General features: G+C 42.8%; 1 protein-coding gene across 26 annotated transcripts in view; it reads left to right on the top strand.

Moving 5' to 3' along the window:
* The window catches only part of MBNL2 (muscleblind like splicing regulator 2), an 82994-nt gene that overhangs the window by 54644 nt on the left and 6946 nt on the right, over positions 1-21404 (top strand). For 9 of the 26 annotated variants that reach the window (XM_083435875.1, XM_083435858.1, XM_083435860.1 and 6 more), the window contains 2 exons: positions 5166-5201; positions 8768-8862. The exons of 9 other annotated variants lie outside the window; for them this stretch is intronic. In XM_083435875.1, the coding sequence (XP_083292001.1) occupies positions 5166-5201; positions 8768-8862 (131 nt within the window). The remainder of the gene's footprint in view (positions 1-5165; positions 5202-8767; positions 8863-21404) is intronic. 8 more of the 26 variants (XM_083435876.1, XM_083435883.1, XM_083435865.1 and 5 more) reach the window with 1 other exon arrangement.

Consider the following 21404-nt stretch of genomic DNA (forward strand, 5'->3'; position numbering starts at 1 on the left):
TTGTCTTGAAGTAATTTAAAATGACCACCCACATGTAACCCCTAGTATAATTTTGGAAGGTTTTCACTGTGAAGTTAAATGAATGCACATACATTAAAGAGTTCAAAAGAAATGCAAGCTTTGACTATAGAAACGTAAGGTTTATGGCCCTGCCTTATTAACAATATAGAATTTGGACAATCCCAGTTCAGATGTAATGATAAACTCCAGTTAGTTTAAAATGGGACTCACAAACTTCCAATCATTTCCTCACAAAGGAAGGGAGGAGGAGCTTGTGAGTGTGAGGCTCACATCATGCTAAACTATGGTTTAGTGTTAAGTCTGAAATGGGCCGATATTTTACGAACGATAATTAAAAACAAAGAGTGAAAAATCTATGTCGGCTTGGCTGTGATGCTGTCGTGCACATACAAGCTCTTAATTTTTATGGTGCTTAAAGCTACGTTATTGTTGTATTTCACTCTCATAACAAAAACTGTAAAGTGAGGACATATATTCCATGTATTTTTGCAATTCATTGCAAGTAAATTAGGCTGAGCATCCCAGCTGCAGCTTAACATGCCTGTGCCTGAATTACAGGTGGGTATGCTTATCAGTCTTTTGAATATCATGAATTTTGTTACTGCTATTATTTGCATGTCCATGCCTTCAAAACATACTTTTTAACATTAGAAGAAGCTGTTATAAAGAAAACAATGCTTATGGGACCTCCAGCTTTGGCCTAGTTCAGACATAATGCTAAACTAGGCATGAGGAACCTGTGGCCCGTCAGAACCCCAAACAGTATGACTGTGTGGGTGAACAGCTTGGGGTAGAGGAGTCCTCCCGTCCCTTTGTTCTTCCTGCAAGCCCAAAGAGGAGAGGAGATTGGAAGCTTTTGCTTTCTGTTTTAAACCAGAGCTTTTGATTGCATCCAGACTTTGGTTAGATCAAACTATGGTTTGTTCAAGCAAGATAGGAGCACGAACCACCGTTTGATCCTGGCTTGTTGGAACAAACTACAGGTTAAACCAATCAGCGTTCCCTCCCAGTTTTGACTGCAAAGAGAAGGCAAAGCTTCCAGTCTTCTCCTCACGGTTCACTAGAGAAGGGGAGAGTGTAGAGCCCGAGGCTTGCTGCTGCTGCTGCTGCTGCTGGTGGTGGTGGTGGTGAATCTAGCACTAAACTGTGGTTCAGTGTTACACCTGTAAAAGAAAATTTCATAGTGCCCAGGCAGCTACAGCACCAATTTATTGCTAAAACATTTTCAGGATTATTCATTCTTCTTTGTTGGAAAAAATATTTTTTTGCCTTATGTTATTTTACTTAGAGGGCAGCCAGGAATAAGAATTACATCTGTGAAGGAGCTAAAGATGTTCTCCTTTGCCTGGTGTTTCCAGTAGCTGTATTTACAAAAGGCACAGATCTAAAGAGTAGTTGCATGAATAGCACCCCCCTGCATTACAGCAAATTTTTGTATTTGAGTTTGTTTGCAGTGCAGAGGTATCTTGCCCAGTAAACTATATGAACTTTGAAAGCACCCGTTTTCTGCAGCTTTCCACAAAAGATCAATAACAAATGATTTTGCCATTTGTTTCCGTTATGAAAAGAGGTAGGAAAATGTAGTGACACCTAACAAAAAACTATCAACCTGAAACACTAGTGAAGATGTCCATAAAGACAATTGGACTGGAAGATCTTTTAATATGTCTCTGCAGAACTTTACCCCTTTTGGCACAACTTAACTCCAATATGTAGTGACTTGGAAATTCAGATAGAGATGTGGCCTGTTCTTCGTTCCCAGCTAAGGGGAATCACCAGTCATTGCCTGTCAGTGTAAGTGTCAACTGAGAGAAGTGCTTGTGTCTGGTACAACCTGGAGCCAATCTTGTGATGTGCCAAAGAGAGGGAAAAGAGACAGCACTGGCACTTCTCCTCTCCAACATCCTCCATTGGGGGTTAGATGCCATGAGAGAGTTGATACTCACATGGTGTAAGAAGGCTGCAAGTCTGCTGCTGCTGCTAACACAAGGAAAGCAGGAGTGTATTAAGAGAGATGCATCCCTCGCACAGACTCATTTGAGCAGCCTTTCAGTGAGGAGAGTACAGTGGTGCCTCGCAAGACGAAATTAATCCGTTCCACGAGTCTCTTCGTCTTGCGGTTTTTTCATCTTGCAAAGCATGGCTATTAGCGGCTATTAGCGGCTTAGCGGCTTTAAGAAAAAGGAAACAAACTCGCAAGAACTCGCAAGACATTTCGTCTTGCGAAGCAAGCCCATAGGGAAATTCATCTTGCGGAACGACTCAAAAAACGGAAAACTCTTTCGTCTAGCGAGTTTTTCGTCTTGCGAGGCATTCGTCTTGCGGGGCACCACTGTACAGAGAAGTGGCTTTCTGCATTTGCAAACAAAATGTAAGAAGACACAGAAACCATTGTCAGCTTCCTTCGGTGCGCATTCACATCTTCCCACTAAGTGGATTTTAGCTTTATGCAATCCTGGCATTATCTGTGCATGTGTTGTTCATCCCTGGGGAAAGCAGTAAGACTGCGATCAGGAGAACATTGCTGCTCCTGCAAGGAGCGGGTTGTAGGCAGCAGGTGAGCACTGATGCCCGGGGGGGGAGGAGCAATGCCTGAGGTCCTCTTCTCTGAAGAGGCAATGAACAGCTTCAGCTGGGCCTACTACATGCCCATCAAGCTGTGATTGGGGCTCACACACCTCAACAATACTCTCCCAATAGGCAGCCACTTTTCTGTTGAATCTGACAGGGGCTTCCTTAAATGCTATGGCCTACCTTTCCATACCTCTCATTTATTGAGCAGAGCATGCCTCCTTTACAGTGATCCAAATCAGGGTGGTCCAACGTTTCATATCAAGTGGGGTACTTCAACAATGAAACTGCGGGCTGCTCACTGCCTTGTTGCAGGCAAGGTGGGAGTGAGGCCAAAATATGACCATCCCCAGCTTTCTCAAAGCTTGCTGAGCAAGGCATCAGGCTTTGGCAAGGAGGTGTGAGGCTCTGGTCAGGCCCTAGAGCCTTCCAGCTCCTTCCCAAAGCTGGGAAAACACTAACTAGGATTTGGGAAGGAGACAGGAGGACTCCAGGACCATCAGAGCCCTCATGCCTCCTTCCTGGAGCCCAGCGCCCCACCTTGGGAAGACAGCAGGAGGGCATGAAATATTACTGAGGGCCACCAAAAAAGGCCCCAAGCCCTTAGGCTGCACAATGGGCTGCCCTGATCTAAATAATGTGAAGGAGTTTGCCTCTAGGGACACCTAAAGAAACACAACACCAGTTAACATTTGTATATCAGTCCCATGTGAAAATTGGAATTTTTACTCCTAAAACTAGGAATGTGGGAAAATACATATGAGGTTGTGGTTGTTGTTTTTTAAACCAAGCCATGTGAAAAATACGGAGTAGCTCCAGTCTCCATTTTTCAGTATTTCATATACAGTGGTGCCTTGCAAGACGAAAAGAATCCGTTCCGTGAGTCTCTTCGTCTTGCGGTTTTTTCGTCTTGCGAAGCAAGCGGATTAGCGCTATTAGCGGTTTAGCGGCTATTAAAGGCTTAAGGGATTAGCGGATTAGCTGCTAAAAGGCTATTAGCAGCTTAGTGCCTTAGAAAAAGGGGGTGGGGAGCGGGAAAAAACCCCCCAGGAATCGCAAGACATTTTCGTCTTGCGAAGCAAGCCCATAGAGAAATTCGTTTTGCGAAGCACCTCCAAAACGGAAAACCCTTTCGTCTAGCGGGTTTTCCGTCTTGCGAGGCATTCGTCTTGCGGGGCACCACTGTATATTGCACGATCCACTACTGCTGCCATTCACTGCCAACAAATGCTAGAGTCATCTCATTGATTCTTCCACAGTAAGAAGAATTAAAGTAAATGGTTGTGGGCTATAGGCAAAGTTACTATGCCTTTAGCATAGTCATTTGGTAATTCGGTGCCTGGTTTGCTTTATGATCTCGAAAGGAACAACAGTATTTTTCTTCAAATACTAGTTTCTTTGGGTTTCTTTTTAATTGAGCATGATAATAGAAATATTGAATTATTCACTGGAGGTTGTTCCTTCAAGGCAAGGTCATTCATAGCTAGCTGGGATTTCAAAACATTTTACATATACAGATCCTTCCACCCCCCCATCTGCCTATTTTCTCCTAACTATGAGGGCCCCAGGGAACACTGAGTTATTGCAAAGATGCAAAAGAATATACAAAAAATATAATGATACGCCAGGCACGGCGTCAGGTCAGAAATGAAACCCACCCATACTAACAGCACAGTCCTATGCATGTTTACTTAGAAGTGTATTCCGTTGTGTTCAGTGGGACTTACTCTCTAGTAAGTGTATTTAGGAGTACAATGTGAAGCAGACTTAATAGCCTTGTTAATGTAGAGTATTAATACTTTAAGGTTGCAATCCTACAGCTGGGAGTAGGTCCCGCTGAACTCAGCGCAATCTCATTTTGAGAAGACATTTATACAATTGCACTGTTAGGCTGCACTTAACTGGGAGTAAGTCCCATTAAATTTAATAGGGCTTCCTTCTGAGTAGGCATGGTTGGCATGGCATTGCAAGCTAAAAACTATCTTTGAACGTGAAACGCAGAAAAAAACACCCTGATTTATCTTACCTGTGCGTAAAGCAAATTGTTTAAATGATGGAGGGCAGCTCAATGCTATACATATTTGGAAGGAAGTCCACTGAGTCCAATGGGACTTAATCCCAAGTGTTCTCTGCACAGATTTCCTGTCTGTCATGGCTGCAGTATTAACTATATTAGCTCTGAAGTAATCTTGTTTATCTTAGTAGTACATTTTGGGGGCTTAAAACAGAGCTGCGAGTTGTAGATCATGATACAGACCATTGTTGGATAACCTAGAGTCTAGAGTATTCAAAGTGATTGCTTTTTAAAGAGTTAGTTCCCGTTGCTGAAAGGAAATGCTAAAGAAAGGCTTTGCCATATGGATTTTGATTAATGTGCACAATGTGTTGAGTGACTATAAGAAGAAGTGTTTTAAAGCAGCAAAGAAGCTATGAATGATCTCTTTGAAATTGTATTTAACTAACTTTGGCTTATCTTGGGGATGCTTGGATCTCACTTTGAATGTTAACTCTAAACAGCTAACCTGTTTCTTCCCTTTATTCACTTTTTCCACCTATCATTGCATGACACCCAGGGTCAGTTTTGTGCATGACACCCGCTACCAGTATTGGTAGGTTTCAAACTTCTTTATTGATCTCTTTTTTTATCGTATTCTGTAGTTTCCTTTGTTTTGAGGAACTGAAACATAACTTAGACAATTGACTCAATCCATTTGGACTTCTGCTTGAACAGTTAAATTTTTCAACTTAATTGTTTTAAAAAAATGAAACAAAAAACCCTGCTGCTTAGATGCAACATCACCTGCTATAACAGTCCCACTGCAAAAAGCACAAACACCATGAATTCCAAGCTGCTTTTCTGTTTTCAAAAGAAAAAAAAAACTTTTTCTATATTTTATATTGCTAGCATTATTAAACCATAAGATATTGAAAAAGCAGTCTAATTTCATTAGTGTTCTAAAGTTTCATAGTGGTGTGCCTGTTTCTTCTTTTTGCTGTGTTGTGAGAAAGTTTTATCAGTGTTTCCCAGAAATCCTAATTTTAACACTTGCAATAAAAAGTAGAGAAAAGTATTTAGACCTAAAGAATATTTTCCTTTGATTGAAAATATATCTGACTTAAGAGTTGAAACATTTGAAAAGTTTTCACTTTCTGGTTTAAAAAAAATAAAATTAGTGTTTGCCCAGCAGACTTTCCCCAAAATAATACTGAATATTTATTATGTCTGTTGCCTTTGAACTACTCATTTGCAATCAAACTTCTGCTATGTGCTATGATAAGAGATCAATTTATCTATAAAACTGAACCAAAATAAATTACCATAATAACTGCTTTCCTCCTCAGGATCAAATAATATACTAGCTAAATCTTATAGCAAGATCTGCCAGGATGAGCGGGTTGGGATCCAGTGGATCTCCAGCTGAACTGTGCCAGCCTAATTCCCTCATCCTTCACTCAGTCAGGTCTCAGCTGGATCTGAAGCTGGCGAAAGCTTTGAACAAGAGGGGTTCTAGGGGCAGGACCAGGGAGGGGGCAATTAGACTGAATCCTAAGCCCTGTTCAGCTCAGTCATGGGACTGGACAACCCAGCATAAATTAAGCTAACAAAAAAGGTGGTGTATCTGAAACCCCATTTAAAAGGCCTGTTTTCCCTCTGCCCAGGTAAGGTTGGCTCAGCTGCTGAACAGCTTAACTCGCGCCAGCTTTCTTTATGCCAGCTTCTCATGTAGAATAGCTCCCTCAGAAAATGGTTGCAGACAGTGAAATAAATCAGATTTCGTCCGAGAGTCATAAAAAGCAAAAGGATACATCTAAAGGAGTGAATGAGTATCGCTTGTCTTTTCAAAAGACAAAACATGTAAGCTTGATATATAAGAACATAAGAAACCAGAATTAAGTTATTTCATTTTCATAATTGTACCTTTCCCATTTCAGAAGGAAAGAAAGCACGTTGCACTCCTATTTCGGTGTGATAGTATAAACTCATTCCGTTTGCTAAACCTCAAGTTTTATATTAGTCTCAATCTATGGCCGGTGATTGCCAGTTTTCTGCATAAGCAGCTGTCCATGCATATGGTGCTAGTGGGTTGCAGGGCTGCATCTTTCATGTAGCTAAAATGCGTGTCTCTATAATAAGATTAAATCATCCAAACCCCGACTTTATATAGATGGATGAAAGGATGTAGTTAAGTGCAAGTAAGGTGTTTTGAGGGACTTAAAAGAATGTTTGAGAAGTGAGAGAATAAGGCAGCTAGAGGTGTAGCTGTCAACTTTTCCCTTTTCTTGCGAGGAACCCTATTCAGAATAAGGGAATTTCCCTTAGAAAAAAGGAAGTAGAAATAGACGAGGGAGTGTGTTAGGAAGCCCCGGAAAGCAAGACTTTGCACATTTTGCGTGCATTTTTGCCGTACCCTAAAGAAATATTGGGACACGGGGTGGCGCTGTGGGTTAAACCACAAAGCCTAGGACTTGCCGATCAGAAGGTCGGCGGTTCGAATCCCCATGACGGGGTGAGCTCCCGTTGCTCTGTCCCTGCTCCTGCCAACCTAGCAGTTCGGAAGCACGTCAATGTGCAAGTAGATAAATAGGTACCGCTGCGGCGGGAAGGTAAACGACGTTTCCATGCGCTGCTGTGGTTCACCAGAAGCGGCTTTAGTCATGCTGGCCACATGACAGTCTGCGGACAAACGCCGGCTCTCTCGGCCTATAGAGCGAGATGAGCGCGCAACCCCAGAGTCGGTCACGACTGGACCTAATGGTCAGGGGTCCCTTTACCTTAAAGAAACATTGCAGCTGAGAGCTGCAAGCAGAAAAGGTTGCAGGACAAAACTGATGGGAACAGAAGTTGAGCAAGACCCACATGACCAGTATTGCTCCTGAACCAGATATTGGGGGACAGAGGTGGCAATAGAAAATGACGGAGGGTTACTTCAGGGACCACCATTCTATATGCAGTTAGGGGTAATATGTTCCACTATATTCTGTGGGGCTTCCCCTCAAGTGTGTATGGGTTTTTTATCCTAAAACAGAGTAATAATGTGGTCATAACACCTGGGAGGAGCACCTATTTTGGAAGACTTCTCTCTTTCCAAAGTGGGAAGAGGTGACAGAAATGGACACGGAGGTGAATCTAGTAGTTTAAGAATAATACGATCGCAGGCTTGCCTAAGGATTTTAGTACCAGCTGCTCAAATATAAGAGCAGGTTTTGGTAAAGACGACAAGAAGCAGGTGTCAGAACATTGTCACATGCGTGCAGGCAGGCAGAAGGTGAGAGCAGATTGGTCCAAAATTAAGTTTCTAGGATTGTAATTTCTAGGACAGTGACAGGAAAGTTTGCTAGGCAGAGGGTTGGAGAAATGTGAGGAAACAGAGCTTTTCTGCACCCTCGTTCTTAATGCATCCGTCCTGTACTCCTCCAGAAAAGTCCCTCTGGAGGTTAGGGACTCTTCTGGAACAGCCTTAGGCAGGAAGGGGAAATTGGGGGATAACCTTCGTTCTGCAGATAGAGGTGTCTATTGCAAATTGGGGTTTTTAGAAAACTAGGTTGGTTGGTTTTTTTAAAAAAATAAATGAATTCCAAATACCAGTAGTACTGTCATATTTGGGGTGATACCTAATGAATGTGACGGGACTTTCCCATCTTCTCATGGACCCCACTTCCTGCCCCCCCCCCGTGCCCTCTATCTGCTCTTGAGGGTCCATAACCTTCCAGGGCAGATTTGGGGAGCACGGGGGGGGGGGCAGGCACTGAAGAGAAGAGGGTAGGATATCATCCTTGGCTTTTAAACTTTGACAGAGAACCCCTACTAGCATACCTTTGTTATTTTAGGGGGAAACCACGCCAGCTTTTCTATAAACGAACTGGCCATTTTCATGAAAGCATTATTAAATTTAAAAAAATACCAAAACAACGAATTAATAATTCTTTTCTGGGAATCGTTGATAACTGTGACATTCTTCCTTTAAATTGTACCTGTAATAAGCTATTTTCCCTTTTGTTTTATTTCTCTGCCACGCTTTCTTGCTTTGCATTGTGATTGCATGCCATCTGCTGGTTTAACCCATGATGGCTTGCTGCTGCTGCTGCTCTGATATTCACCATGCCAAAATTCCACTGCCATTGCCATAATGCTACACACTCCTGTTCATTGCTTCCATGGCTCCCCTCCTGAAAGTACCCATGATGCACAGCGCTACGTCCGCCACTGTCTCTGCAGCAACAACTCCTGCAACAAGTGTCCCCTTCGCCGCAACAGCCACAGCCAATCAGGTTTGCTCCTTTTAAAGCTTTCTTTCACAAATCCCAAACTCTAAATGAGTGCTGGTACTTATTAAAAAAAAAATTCTCCTGGAGAATTTTTTTCTTCATGTTTTTACCCATCAAACTTTATTTTGAAGTAGTCCTTTAGCAAGTATTTGTGGACAGGTTGCACTTATTTAGAGTTAACATTTATTGCAAATAATGGTATAGCTATGTCTAATGTTGCACTGTTTGTTTTTTGTTTCTAACACTGTGTAATTAACCCAACTCATATACATTCATTTTAGTGGTGATCTATTGGAATGATCCAATTAACTTTTGGAATTGTGGGGGGGTGTGTGTGTGGGGGGTAATGTGTTAAATCATTTTTCAAATGCTAACTACCTTTTCTCCACACAGTAAGTATAAATAACTAGTCTTTTTCTTAAGGCTGAAACAAACTCCAGAAGGACAAAGTCAGCTGCAATAACAGCTGGAGGATTTATCTATCATCTATCTATATTTATTTTCCTGCCCTTCCTCCTAAAGGGTACCAAACAACAAAACAGAAAAAGGAATTCATTTTTTTTTAAAATAGAATCAAGTATCCATCAATTGCTGGGTATAGAGTAATGTTTTTAAGTTCTGCCTAAATGTTAATAAGGGAGGGGACATATGTCTGAAAGGGTATTCCATCATCGGAGAACAACTACCAAGAAGGCCCTGTGTCAAGTCAGCAGCAGCCAGACAACAGTAGCAGCACCAGTAACAGGGCCTCCCTTGTCCACCATAAAGCCCAAGATGGTTGATTTGTGTGTGTTGTGGGGGATATCGTGTAGACCCTTGGATCCCAAACCATTTAGAGCTGTGTGCATCAGCACATCACCTTGAATTGGCCCTGGTAATTCACAGAGAGTCGGTGCAGTACTTTCACCAACCTGAAAGCCACTTTCTGCACTAGTTGAAGCTCCCATGCCTTCTTCAAGGGCAACCTGCCGTAAAGTACATTGCAGTGGCTACTGAGGCCAGGCTATCCCAAGTCCAAGAACAGCCACAGTTGCCAAACAAGCCTAAGCTGGGCATAAGCTCTCCTAGCAACCGGGGGCTCCATTGACCGGAATCCAGGAGTAGTCCCAGGCTAAGAACCTGCTCCTTCACGGGTCAAGCAGCTGCTTCTAGAGCAGGTTCCTAGAAACAGCACCTAGCCATGCACTTCCATCTTATCAGGTTTCTGCCTCAGGTTATTGGCCGTTAATCCAGCACATCACTGCTTCTGGGCACTGGTTCAACATAGAACTTTCTGATTTGGATGGAATGGGGGGAGAGAGTGCTTTGTGTCATCAGAATATTGGTGACACCGTACTCCAAATCCTGATGACAGCTGCATGTCAAATAGCAAAGGAGACAGAATAGACCTTTGCAGGACCCCCCTAACTCAGAAGCCACAGTCACGTAGTGCTGCTTTCTGGTTGCAGCCTTGCAAGTAGAAGGGCAGTGCTCTCCCCTTCCACTCTTGAGTCATTCCAGAAGGACAGCATGGTTAGTGGTGTCGAATGCTGCAAAGAGAGCCAACAGGGTCACACTGCAGTCTCTCTCATCGGGCAGGGCAACTAAGGTTGTTTCAGTGCTAAGACCAGGCGTGAAGGCTGACCAAAATAGGACAATATAATCTGCTTCCTGCATGCACAGCTGCAGCTGGCTTGCCACCTTACTCAGGGAGTGCTGCCTCGCTTTCCCCCCAGGTGGTACCTCGGTTTACGAACTTAATCCATTCCAGAAGTCCGTTCTTAAACCGAGGTGTGCATTCCCTAATGAGGCCTCCCACCGCCGGTGCCCTTCCACCGTTCGGATTCTGTTCTTAGACCAAGGTAAAGTTCGCAAACTGGGACACTACTTCCGGTTTTGCGGAGTTCGTAAGCCAAATCGTTCGTAAACAGGGCTGTTCTTAAACCGAGGTACCATTCTACTGTTCTAATCGTGCTTCTCTAATTTATCTGTATGCATGCTTGTATATTCACATTCATGGGCAAAATGTGTGCATAAGTTAAGTGCTAATAGTGAACTTCAGAGCTATCTAAGCCAAAACAGATGTGGCAGATGTTAGGAAGCCTCATAATACTATTATTTTTTTGCTTTTGGTAAAATGGCCAGATTTCAACCAAGATCTTAAATGAGCAAGTCTGCTCAAGCCTTCAGGCACTATGCCAGACCTTTCCAAATTTCTCATGTTGTTGGCACACTTTTAGACATGCATCCTTTTGCGATACAGTAATTCAGTTTTGCTAGCAATCCTGTTTTCCAGCCCCCAGAAGGAGCGACACACCTATGTGTCGTGACAGAGTTTGGAAAGCTCTGTACTGTGTGCCCCATATTATTGCTATCTTCGTACATGGTCCTTCAAATCTGCCTAGTTCAGAGAGCAGAGGGGAAAGTGGAAGCAGTAGGAGAATAGAGGAAAGCAACAGTTTAAGACTGACTCCATACAGCGCAGAGGTGTGGAGCTCACCTATGTGTATAAGGTATATTCACCTCTCTGCCTTCCCTAAATGTTTTCAAAACAGGAACAAAAATTCCTTAGGCACACAAGAGTCTCCCAATCTATCTTGGGCAACTTACTCTTTTATTAAACATCCCACTATTTTTCTGTACTATCCAGAGCTTGCCTCTCTTTTTTGCTCTTTTGTATTTAGTGCTTCTCTCTCTTTTTTGTTTGGAGTGTGGAGGGGTAAAAATGGGCCTGCACACTTCATTTAGTGGAAAAAGTAGACTTCACCACCCCCTATAGCAAAACGAGCAATCGTGGTTTGTTTGTTTGTTTGGCAAAGCAAAGACATGCACAGCTGACTTGACCAACTGACTATGAACAGTGCTTCTCTTTTAAAAGCATATATTTTTTCTGAAAGCTGTGTGCATTGACAGGAAAGTTATATTGCAGTGTTTGATTTGTGATAGCCGTTTCACACATGCATGAATGCATGGATATGGATTATGAATCAGCCTTTTTTTCTGAGCCTTACACTCAGAATCTGATTGATCACCATATTTGAGAGAATTACGAAATACACCCCCCCACCACCACCCCAGGTCAGATAGTGGTACTCTCAAAGGGATCCCTCTTATCTTTTCCTTGGAGCTTAATTTATTTGTTCATATCACCTGGAGCTCTTTGTTTTTTAAGGCACCTTACTGCAGTGAACACCCTGATTTGGATTGCATTAGTTGCTTTGTTTTTACAAAGTGACTCAAAGTGACTTACAAAACGAACAGTAAACCAAATATAAAAATGAGTAAATCAATCTAAAATGCAGGTAGATAATACACATACACACAATATTATTTAGTATTATTTACTAGCCCTTTTACTCAGACTACTCCAGTCCACTAGCACCAATCTCAAAGGCACAGCTATTTATCTCTTTCTTTAAGCCCTGGCCCTGATATCTAAGCTGCCTCTGACACACTTTCCTATCTTGAGCACAGCTTATGCTTGCTTTTGCATACCTGGGCCTGGGGTTGGTTCATATATCTGCCACAAGCCTTGATGACCTAGGCTATACTTGGGAACATAATGGCATGGAGGTTATAGTATGGCACATTATGAGCACACTGCTTGGAAACGTGCTACCAATATTATTATTATTATTATTATTATTATTATTATTATTATTATTATTACCCGCCCTTCACCATAAGGTCTCAGGCCAGGATTCAGCCATTTAAAATGCAGCATTAAACACAGTTTAAAATAAATAGTACATGCATAGCCACGAATGTCTTAATGGGAAAGCACTTAGCACTACGGCAGCCGACTGGAGCATGTCGCAAAAGCTGGCAGACCATTATTAAAATCAAAACAATCTCATACAGAGCAACAGTAGCCATGCACTGTGGTCAGTGCGTCACAAGTCAAGTCCAAGCTACAGAAGACTGTGCCACTCTAATGTGCTCTGCTGTGAAAGTGTTTTTGGAGGCAGAGGTGAGGACTCTAGCATTCAGAGCCAGAAAGCAGGCAGCACAACAGGCAGGCCAGACTAAACCAGACACCATGTCCTAGCTCTGTATCCCCCACCTCCTCCTAATCAGATGCAACATAAACCTGTGTTTGAAGAACCCAGCCTACAGATTGTCCACAATACATAGCCTACTGCCAAAGGTAAAAAGCTTTGTTCTCTGTAGGATGTTGATTTTGTCAGCAATAGAAAAAGCATCCACCTACTTGGCTGCCTAGAACAATTGTTGTTGTTGTTGTTTAGTCATTTAGTCATGTCCGACTCTTCGTGACCCCAAGGACCAGAGCACGCCAGGCACTCCTGTCTTCCACTGCCTCCCGCAGTTTGGTCAAACTCATGCTGGTAGCTTCGAGAACACTGTCCAACCATCTCGTCCTCTGTCATCCCCTTCTCCATGTGAACTCCATCTTTCCCAGCATCAGGGTCTTTTCCAGGGAGTCTTCTCTTCTCATGAGGTGGCAAAGTATTGGAGCCTCAGCTTCAGGATCTGTCCTTCCTGTGAGCACTCAGGGCTGATTTCCTTCAGAATGGATAAGTTTGATCTTCTTGCAGTCCATGGGACTCTCAAGAGTCTCCTCCAGCACCAGAATTCAAAAGCATCAATTCTTCAATTCTTCAGCGATCAGCCTTCTTTATGGTCCAGCTCTCACTTCCATAGATCATTACTAGAATGATTTAGGACTTCTTTGTTTCCTTCTTATTAAAGATGCCATTTTACATGGCTGTCCAATAGTTTTGCAGCACACAGTCAGTAAACTCATTAATACATATTTCACATGCCCTTTTTATTCTTAGTTTTCCACATGTCACATTGCTTTCCAGCACTTAAAACTTGTCTCCAAACAGAACTTTGCAAGGCAGGTTGTTTTTCGGTAAAGGTGCTTTGCATCAGCTACAGCCACAAATTCAAAGTTAACATTTGCCTTCCAATATGTGATAGCACTACTTTAAGAAGTGCGAAATACCAGTGCCTATCTAAAAGTGAACTTTCGTGAAATGCCAGAGACTTCATTTGTATTCTTCAGTTTCAGGTTTGGGAATAAGTTAGTGAAGCAGTATTTTGATTAAAGTTTTCTCAGGTACAGGTCATGTTTTAAGTTATAGGAAAATTTGTGTAACTATCCTAATAAGGGAGTGTTAGTATGGCTGATTTTTAATTCCACTAATTTGGGATGGAATGTCTCACTCTCAAGTTTGCTTTGGATAGTTTTTTTAGTTTGCAAATGTAAAAATAAATTCAGCAAGCAGTAGTGGAGAGTTAAGGGTTAAGATTATAACTTAGAGCATGTAAATGCCTTCTGAAGAACACAGTGATGGCTTTGATGAGCAAACGGTCCAGAATGCACCACATACACATAAGAATTGTTCAGTTCAATTTTTTTATGTAACTTGTAGGAAAAAAATGTTTCTGTAAGATATCTAGATTCTAGAATGTACTTTATCATCATATTTACCTGCTATGCCACTCACGTGCAAAGGATTGCTTTAAAAAGCCATTTCATTAAAAGGAAGCTCTGTTGCCTGCAAATATCAGTGTTTAGCATCCTCTTCACAGCACTTTCAGCCACTAAACGTAATTTCCATTTCAGTTTTATGCAACTTGTAGACTGCGACCTATTCAGCATTTAATATATGAACTCTGAAAAGGCATCTTCATAGTCTCTTAAGAAAAAAAGTAAATAAATAAATAAATTCCAAAACTCAAGAGAGACTTAATAGATCACAATTATATATAGAATTGTAGAGTTAGAAGGGATCCTGAGGGTAATCTAGTGCCACCATCTGCAAAGCAGGATGCGTGCATCTAAACATCACTGAGTCTATGTAGAGTAGCCCATGGTATCTTTCAATCTGTCTCAACCCTGCCACACATCAGCAGCCAATGTGGTAGTATGTGTGGCAGAATTGTTGTCTGTATAGGCTCACAGCGTATGCCACTCTGGGCAAGTATGTACATTAAAACTAGAGACTAAAAATCCTCCTTAAAACACCTTGTTACCCAAAGACTGTCCCCTTAACCGTCCATAACAGTAAAACACACACACACACTTACGATAAATGTCTAGAAAATTAGTAAATAGTGAGTTGTGAATCTCAGGACTAATCAAAAACCTTTCATAAGTGGCCAAAATTCCTTCTTAAATATTAGGGAAACAGCAATAACTCCACAATGTATCACATGTTTAGCAGAAGGTCCCAAGTTCAGTCCCTGGCATCTCCAGCTTCTGCTGGAAGACTCCCGCCCAAAACCCTCAAGTGGAGAGCTGCTGCCAATGACTATACTGACCCAATGGACCAATAGCCTTGATGCAATGTAAGGCTAGTAGTCAGTGCCATGAATTATCTGAAGCGGAAGGTAGAAGAGCTAGCCACACACACAGTCATGCTATTTGTATCCTATGCTGTCTTCAAGTCAGTGTCCTGAAATCTGAGCATGTCAGCTGCTCAGTCCCACTTGGCAATTCCACCTGTAGCAACAATGAGCTGAGCAGCCTCTTGCCAACCGCTGTACCTTGTGCTACTCTTTTCCTTCCATTCACACCACTTCTGCGCAGGTGATATTTGTTCATTTATTGCACTACGCCAGAAGGAAGCCGAATGTTGATGGCTCCAAAATGTAGGGTGGGAAGGAATTACTCTGGTTGGACATGGGGACGGATGGGTATATCAGGAAGTCCAAATAATTCTTTCCTCAAACCATTAACTTTTTGGAATACAGTATCCTCTCAATTCAACAGAAAGCTGTTTTAGTACCTTTAATAAAAACCATTTTTTACATTCAAGAAAACGTTTGAGGAGCAATTTGTTGCTTTCAAAATCTGGACGTTTTCTCTTGATTAATGCTGAAAATGAAACTAATGGTGGAAATGAAACTAATTTATGGAGGGATTTCTGAGCTGTACCAGGATTGTCATCACAAGACTTCTTAAAAACACTTACATTGGTGGCAGGAGAAATATCAGCAGATGAACCTGCCTTTTTCAGGCCACTGGCTCATTTAGCTCAGGTCTGTCTGTTGTGACCATCAGCAGCTCTCCTTTGCCAGCACAGCATCCTCCATGGGCAAAGACTCTGCTAAGGATGGAACCTGGGACCTTCGGCATGTAAAACTGCCAGTATACAGATATATTTTGTACTTGGAAGACTCTGTTCAGCTGGGGAATGTTCAGAAAGGGGCAAGCAATGGGGTCAGTGGGCTGGAGCAGCTCCCCTGTAAGGAAAGCTTATAGCATTTGGGGCTTTTCAGTTTAGGCAGTACTTCTTCATACAATGCATAGCTGGAACTATGGGATTTGTTCTAACAAGAGGCAGTGAGGGACACCAACTTGGTTCACTTTAAAAGGGAATTGGACAGATTCATAGAAGATAAGGCTATCAATGGCTTCTAGTCATTATGACTACGCCCTACCTTTAGTATTGGCTCTGAACATCAGTTGCTTGGGATAAGGAATGAGAGTACTGTTATGAGTTCTGGCTCCTCCCGAAAATGTTCTCTATTCCCACTCCTTTTGTGCTAATTATGAAAGTGAGAAGGAAATTGGGTTGCCGGGCTTGAGAACTCCAGTAAATACATAAATGCATATTTATTACTTTTTAATGCAATGTATTTTGCCCTTCTAGGGATGGCAGGTGGCGCTGTGGGTTAAAGCACAGAGCCTAGGACTTGCCGATCAGAAGGTCGGCAGTTCGAATCCCCGCGATGGGGTGAGCTCCCGTTGCTCGGTCCCTGCTCCTGCCAACCTAGCAGTTCGAAAGCACGCAATGCAAGTTGATAAATAGGTACCACTCCGGCGGGAAGGTAAATGGCGTTTCCGTGCGCTGCTCTGGTTCTCCAGAAGCTGCTTAGTCATGCTGGCCACATGACCCGGAAGCTGTACGCCGGCTCCCTCGGCCAATAAAGCGAGATGAGCGCCGCAACCCCAGAGTCAGTCATGACTGGACCTAATTGTCAGGGGTCCCTTTACGTTTACCTATTTTGCCCTGCTATTCTGCCAAAAATGTTCCCAGAGCAGCTTACAGATCAATAATAAAAGGAGGACAGTCTGTGCCTTAATCTAAGAGGCATGGCACCAATGGAAGAAGAAATTGAGGGGAAAGGGGGACCCAAGCAGACTCAGGAACCTACTCTTAAAGTCTCAGAGTTCTTATAAGAACTTTTTGGGATGGAAACAGTTGGGCGAGAGGTGGAATCTAAAGTGCATTGGGAGAGCCAGAGCAACGGACCTCCGGCTCTTCCTCTACTTTGCAACCTAACAAAATAAAAAATAAAAAACAGTGCCGGCTTCCTTATCGTGAGATCAACATTTGCAAACACAAATTGAAGTTGGCTATACGGTATGATAATGGGGAGATGTCACTTCTATCTATCAATTCAATCAAAAATAATAGCCAGATGAGTAAGTCAGCATATGCTTCCAAACCAGAATTTGCTACCATTTCAAACTATACCTTTTCTTAAGTTGATTTAAGTTATACCATCTTGTTCCTCCGGTCGATTTAAATTAGTAGAGCAGCTGCCTTGTTCATTGTATTCAGCTGATGGAGGTGGCCACTGCGCCAGTCGCGGTCAGCCACCATATTTCAGTTGTGTGTTTTTTTAATCATGAAAACCTACACAATGTAGCAGCAGGAGGAACAGACACATTCTTTATAGATCAGGATCTCTAGTGGTAGATCTTTGCAAGATTTGCAGTAGATCAATAAAGTGTTCTGATTGTTTAACAATAGCAACAGAAGTGCACTTTTCTTTTTTTAAGTACTGCTGAAATGAATAAAATGTAGGGGAAACCAGGAGTTACCGTATTTTTTGCTCTATAAGACTGACTTTTTCCCTCCTAAAAAGTAAGGGGAAATGTGTGTGCGTCTTATGGAGCGAATGCAGGCTGTGCAGCTATCCCAGAAGCCAGAACAGCAAAAGGGATTGCTGCTTTCACTGTGCAGCGATCCCTCTTGCTGTTCTGGCTTCTGAGATTCAGAATAATTTTTTTCTTGTTTTCCTCCTCCAAAAACGAGGTGCTTCTTGTGGTCTGGTGCGTCTTATAGAGCGAAAAATACGGTAACTATGATTATGAGCTCAGTTCCAGTCCTGAAAACAAATTTCTTGGCTAAACACATGCTCAGGGGCACCCTTTGCCTCAAGGGAACGTGTATGGGTTGTATTCAACGGAGTCCAACTGAGAGTAAACCCACTGCAATTAATAAACCTATGCTAGCCATGCCCATTAAATTCAGTGAGTCAGCTGTGAGCGGAACTAGCATTGACTCCCAACCTATGTATTTCACATGCACATGGACAAGTCCCTGTGTTGCACCAAATTCTGACTGGTGGGACTTGGGGTTCTAGTAAAATAGAGGCACAGCCTGAGTGATCTGACCGACTTGTTTAGATGCTTGCCTGCGCTTGCAGGCTGTGAGGCCAATCCCAGTGCTAAGCCGGACAAAACCCCTTGCTATAACTTTGGGTTTCCCCCTTCCAGTGCAAACCCCTTCCCGAGCAGGATTTAAACCCTTTCAAATTTGGCCTGTTAAGGATCTGGCCTGTGCAGCCAAAAGGGTTTTGCATGCCTGTACTGTGGTATAGCATTCAGGTACTTCTCCCAGAGGCAAAAATTCTCTGGCACTGAAAAGTAGTTTGTGACGCTGTTTGTTTGAAATTTCAAAATCTCTTGCAAAAGAACCCTTAAGGTAATGCACTTTGATCCTTGGGCAGGTAACCTCAGGTAGAGGTGAACTGTTGATTGTGAAAGAGGTGCCTAGATTGTCATTTCCAAAGACATACCAGCTTTTCATTGATAATATTTAAAAAATATGTAAATATATGTATTTGGAGAGTCCCGTTCATTCAAGTAGACCAAGAATGAGAGAATATGGCGTGCAGTCCCAAAATAGATCTCACTGGGCCAGATATAGCTTTGGAAAGAGCATCTCTGTCCTGGAATGACCCCGAATGCACCATTTTTTAATTTATTTTGGCCCTTTGATTTAAATGAGATAAGCAGGGCATCATGTTTGTTGCATTCAGTTGTGAGCGTTAGCTTATGCTGCAATATACAGAAGAATACAGCGTCACCTCACCCTTTCTCTACCACGGCCAAATCCCAAAGGTATTTGTTCTAAATAAAGGTATGGGGCATAACATAACAGCAGTGGAAGGATGCAACCCCATGGCAAGATCCGCTGGGGTGAGCAGCTTAGGACGCAGTGGATCTCTGGCTTGGCTGGTTGACGCGTCCCACGCAGTCAGAGCTAAGTCCCCAACCCCAGCTCAGCCAGTGTAATGTGGTCATCCTGGAGAGCCAGCCTGGTGTAGTGGTTAAGAGCGGTGGACTCGTAATCTGGGGAACCGGGTTCGATTCCCCGCTCCTCTACCTGCAGCTGCTGGGTCACCTTGGGCCAGTCACACTTCATTGAAGTCTCTCAGCCCCACTCACCTCACAGAGTGTTTGTTGTGGGGGAGGAAGGGAAAGGAGAATGTTAGCCGCTTTGAGACTCCTTCGGGTAGTGATAAAGCGGGATATCAAATCCAAACTCTTCTTGTTTTTCTTCTCAGTCAGGGCTGAGCAGAGGCTGCTACAAATTCCCCAAAATGGGTGTTCCAGGAGCAGGGCACTTAGGCCAGATCCTATGCCTGTTCCGCTTGGTCACAGGACCGGGCAACTCAGCAGAGAACATTATTTTTAAGGCCTGTTTTCCCTCTTCCAGCAGCAGCCCCACTGCTGAATGGGGTTTGGATCCGGCTTCATACCAGCTTCCTGTGATTAAATTGCCCCCCTAGTTGCAGCAGAGGAAAGGAAGAGTTGTGGGGAGTTGCCCCATTTCCTGCCCTGCTCCATTCCCAGCTAGTCATTAGAGCAACTTTTAACCATGAACTTGAACCTAAGTTCATTTATTCCTACCCCCAATCCATTTCCCTTTTGCGTCATGTCTGTTTAGATTGTAAGGCTGCTGACAGGGACTGTCAATTTTTTGTGATTTGTGAGCTGCTCTGGGAGCCTTTTTCTTGGTCTTCAAAACAGAATTAAAAATAAATAATATTTGAATAAATAAATGATAGAAGCAGCTACAGCAAGGAGGGCAGGGAACATCTGTGGATTAGTGTAAGGCCTCAGATTCTTGTACTCTCACTCTAATATTATTAGAATAGTATTGTGATTGAAAAATATGCTTCCCATAAATAAATGAAACTCTGTAGAGCTATCTGCAGGAAGCTGGATAAAATAACTTGAAATTATTATTTGCTTATTTTATGAATCGGCCATCCTGTGGTTTAAGCTTGGTCTCTCACTAGTCTTTTATATTCTCATATCTGGCTCCAGCAACTATTTATTGATAAAGGAGTTGATGCTTTATGTGGCTGAAATAAGCCTCCTAATGGCTAATGTATTTTAGCTTTAGTTTTTAGTAATGTATTTTAGCATTTTAGTTTTAGACTGCAGGGCAGAGGTAGTATTTCACTGTAGTTAATAGTTCATGCATATCATACAGAATATATCCATATGCCCTGAGAACATGAAATACACCCACCATTCTGATGAAGACTGCCACCTTTTATCAGAAATACGTTCTGAAAGTTATGTAGAAAAATGTAGCAGCTGCATATTTTGGAACTGTAGGCTCCATACTGGTGTAGTGTCTCATAGTCCTCAGGTGATGATATAGGATTCAAACCTTATACAGTTATACCTTGGTTTTTGAACAGCTTAGTTCTCGAACGTTTTGGCTCCTGAACGATCGAACCCTGGAAGCGAGTGTTCCGGTTTCTGAACATTCTTTTGGAAGCCGAACGTCCAATGGGGCTTCCAATTGGCTGCAGGAGCTTCCTGCAGCCAATCAGAAGCCGCACTTTGGTTTTTGGATGTTTGGGAAGTCGGACGGACATCTGGAATGGATTCCGTTCGACTTCCAAGGTACGACTGTACATTGAACTTTAAAAATCAACCAGGAACATTCTAAAGTGTCCCCAATTAGATCTTCATAGTGGTTGCATTTCCCAAAGCAGTTTTCTTCAACATTGGGTCCCCAGATGCTGTTGAATCAGGGAGAAGTAATTTGGAAGTTGTCACTTCCAAATCCTAATTGTGTCATTCTGACTGACAAACTCGTTTAATATTAACTATGATAATATTTACCTTCAAACCATAGTTAACCGACCCTGGCTTGTTCAAACAAACCATAGTTAATGCTTACTATAATTGTGGGTCCAAACTACATGGCAAGCTGTGGTTAATCAAAAGCGGAATCTTTTGAATATCTGGCCATGCCGGGAAATCAGTGCACAAGGCTGAAGCTTGCTGCAACTTGTTCATCTCATGCTAAATTGTGGTGTGCACATGCATATAAATTTTACATCTTCTACTTCAACTGGAAAACTGTGTACAGGCAACTCCCCACTTGCACGCGACCGTGCACACATCTGGTGCCGGGACGTGGGGAGCACCCTGGAGAATCCTCTTGGTTCGTGTGAAAACCCTCCCCAGAGAGAAGACGTCCTCTTTGGTCCCCTGGGAGGCTCTACAGTGGGGCTTTGTTGAGATGCTCATCTGATGTGCGGGGAAGCGGCTG

Source organism: Podarcis tiliguerta (assembly GCF_965153285.1).
Source record: "Podarcis tiliguerta genome assembly, chromosome: 4".
NCBI lineage: Eukaryota > Metazoa > Chordata > Lepidosauria > Squamata > Lacertidae > Podarcis > Podarcis tiliguerta.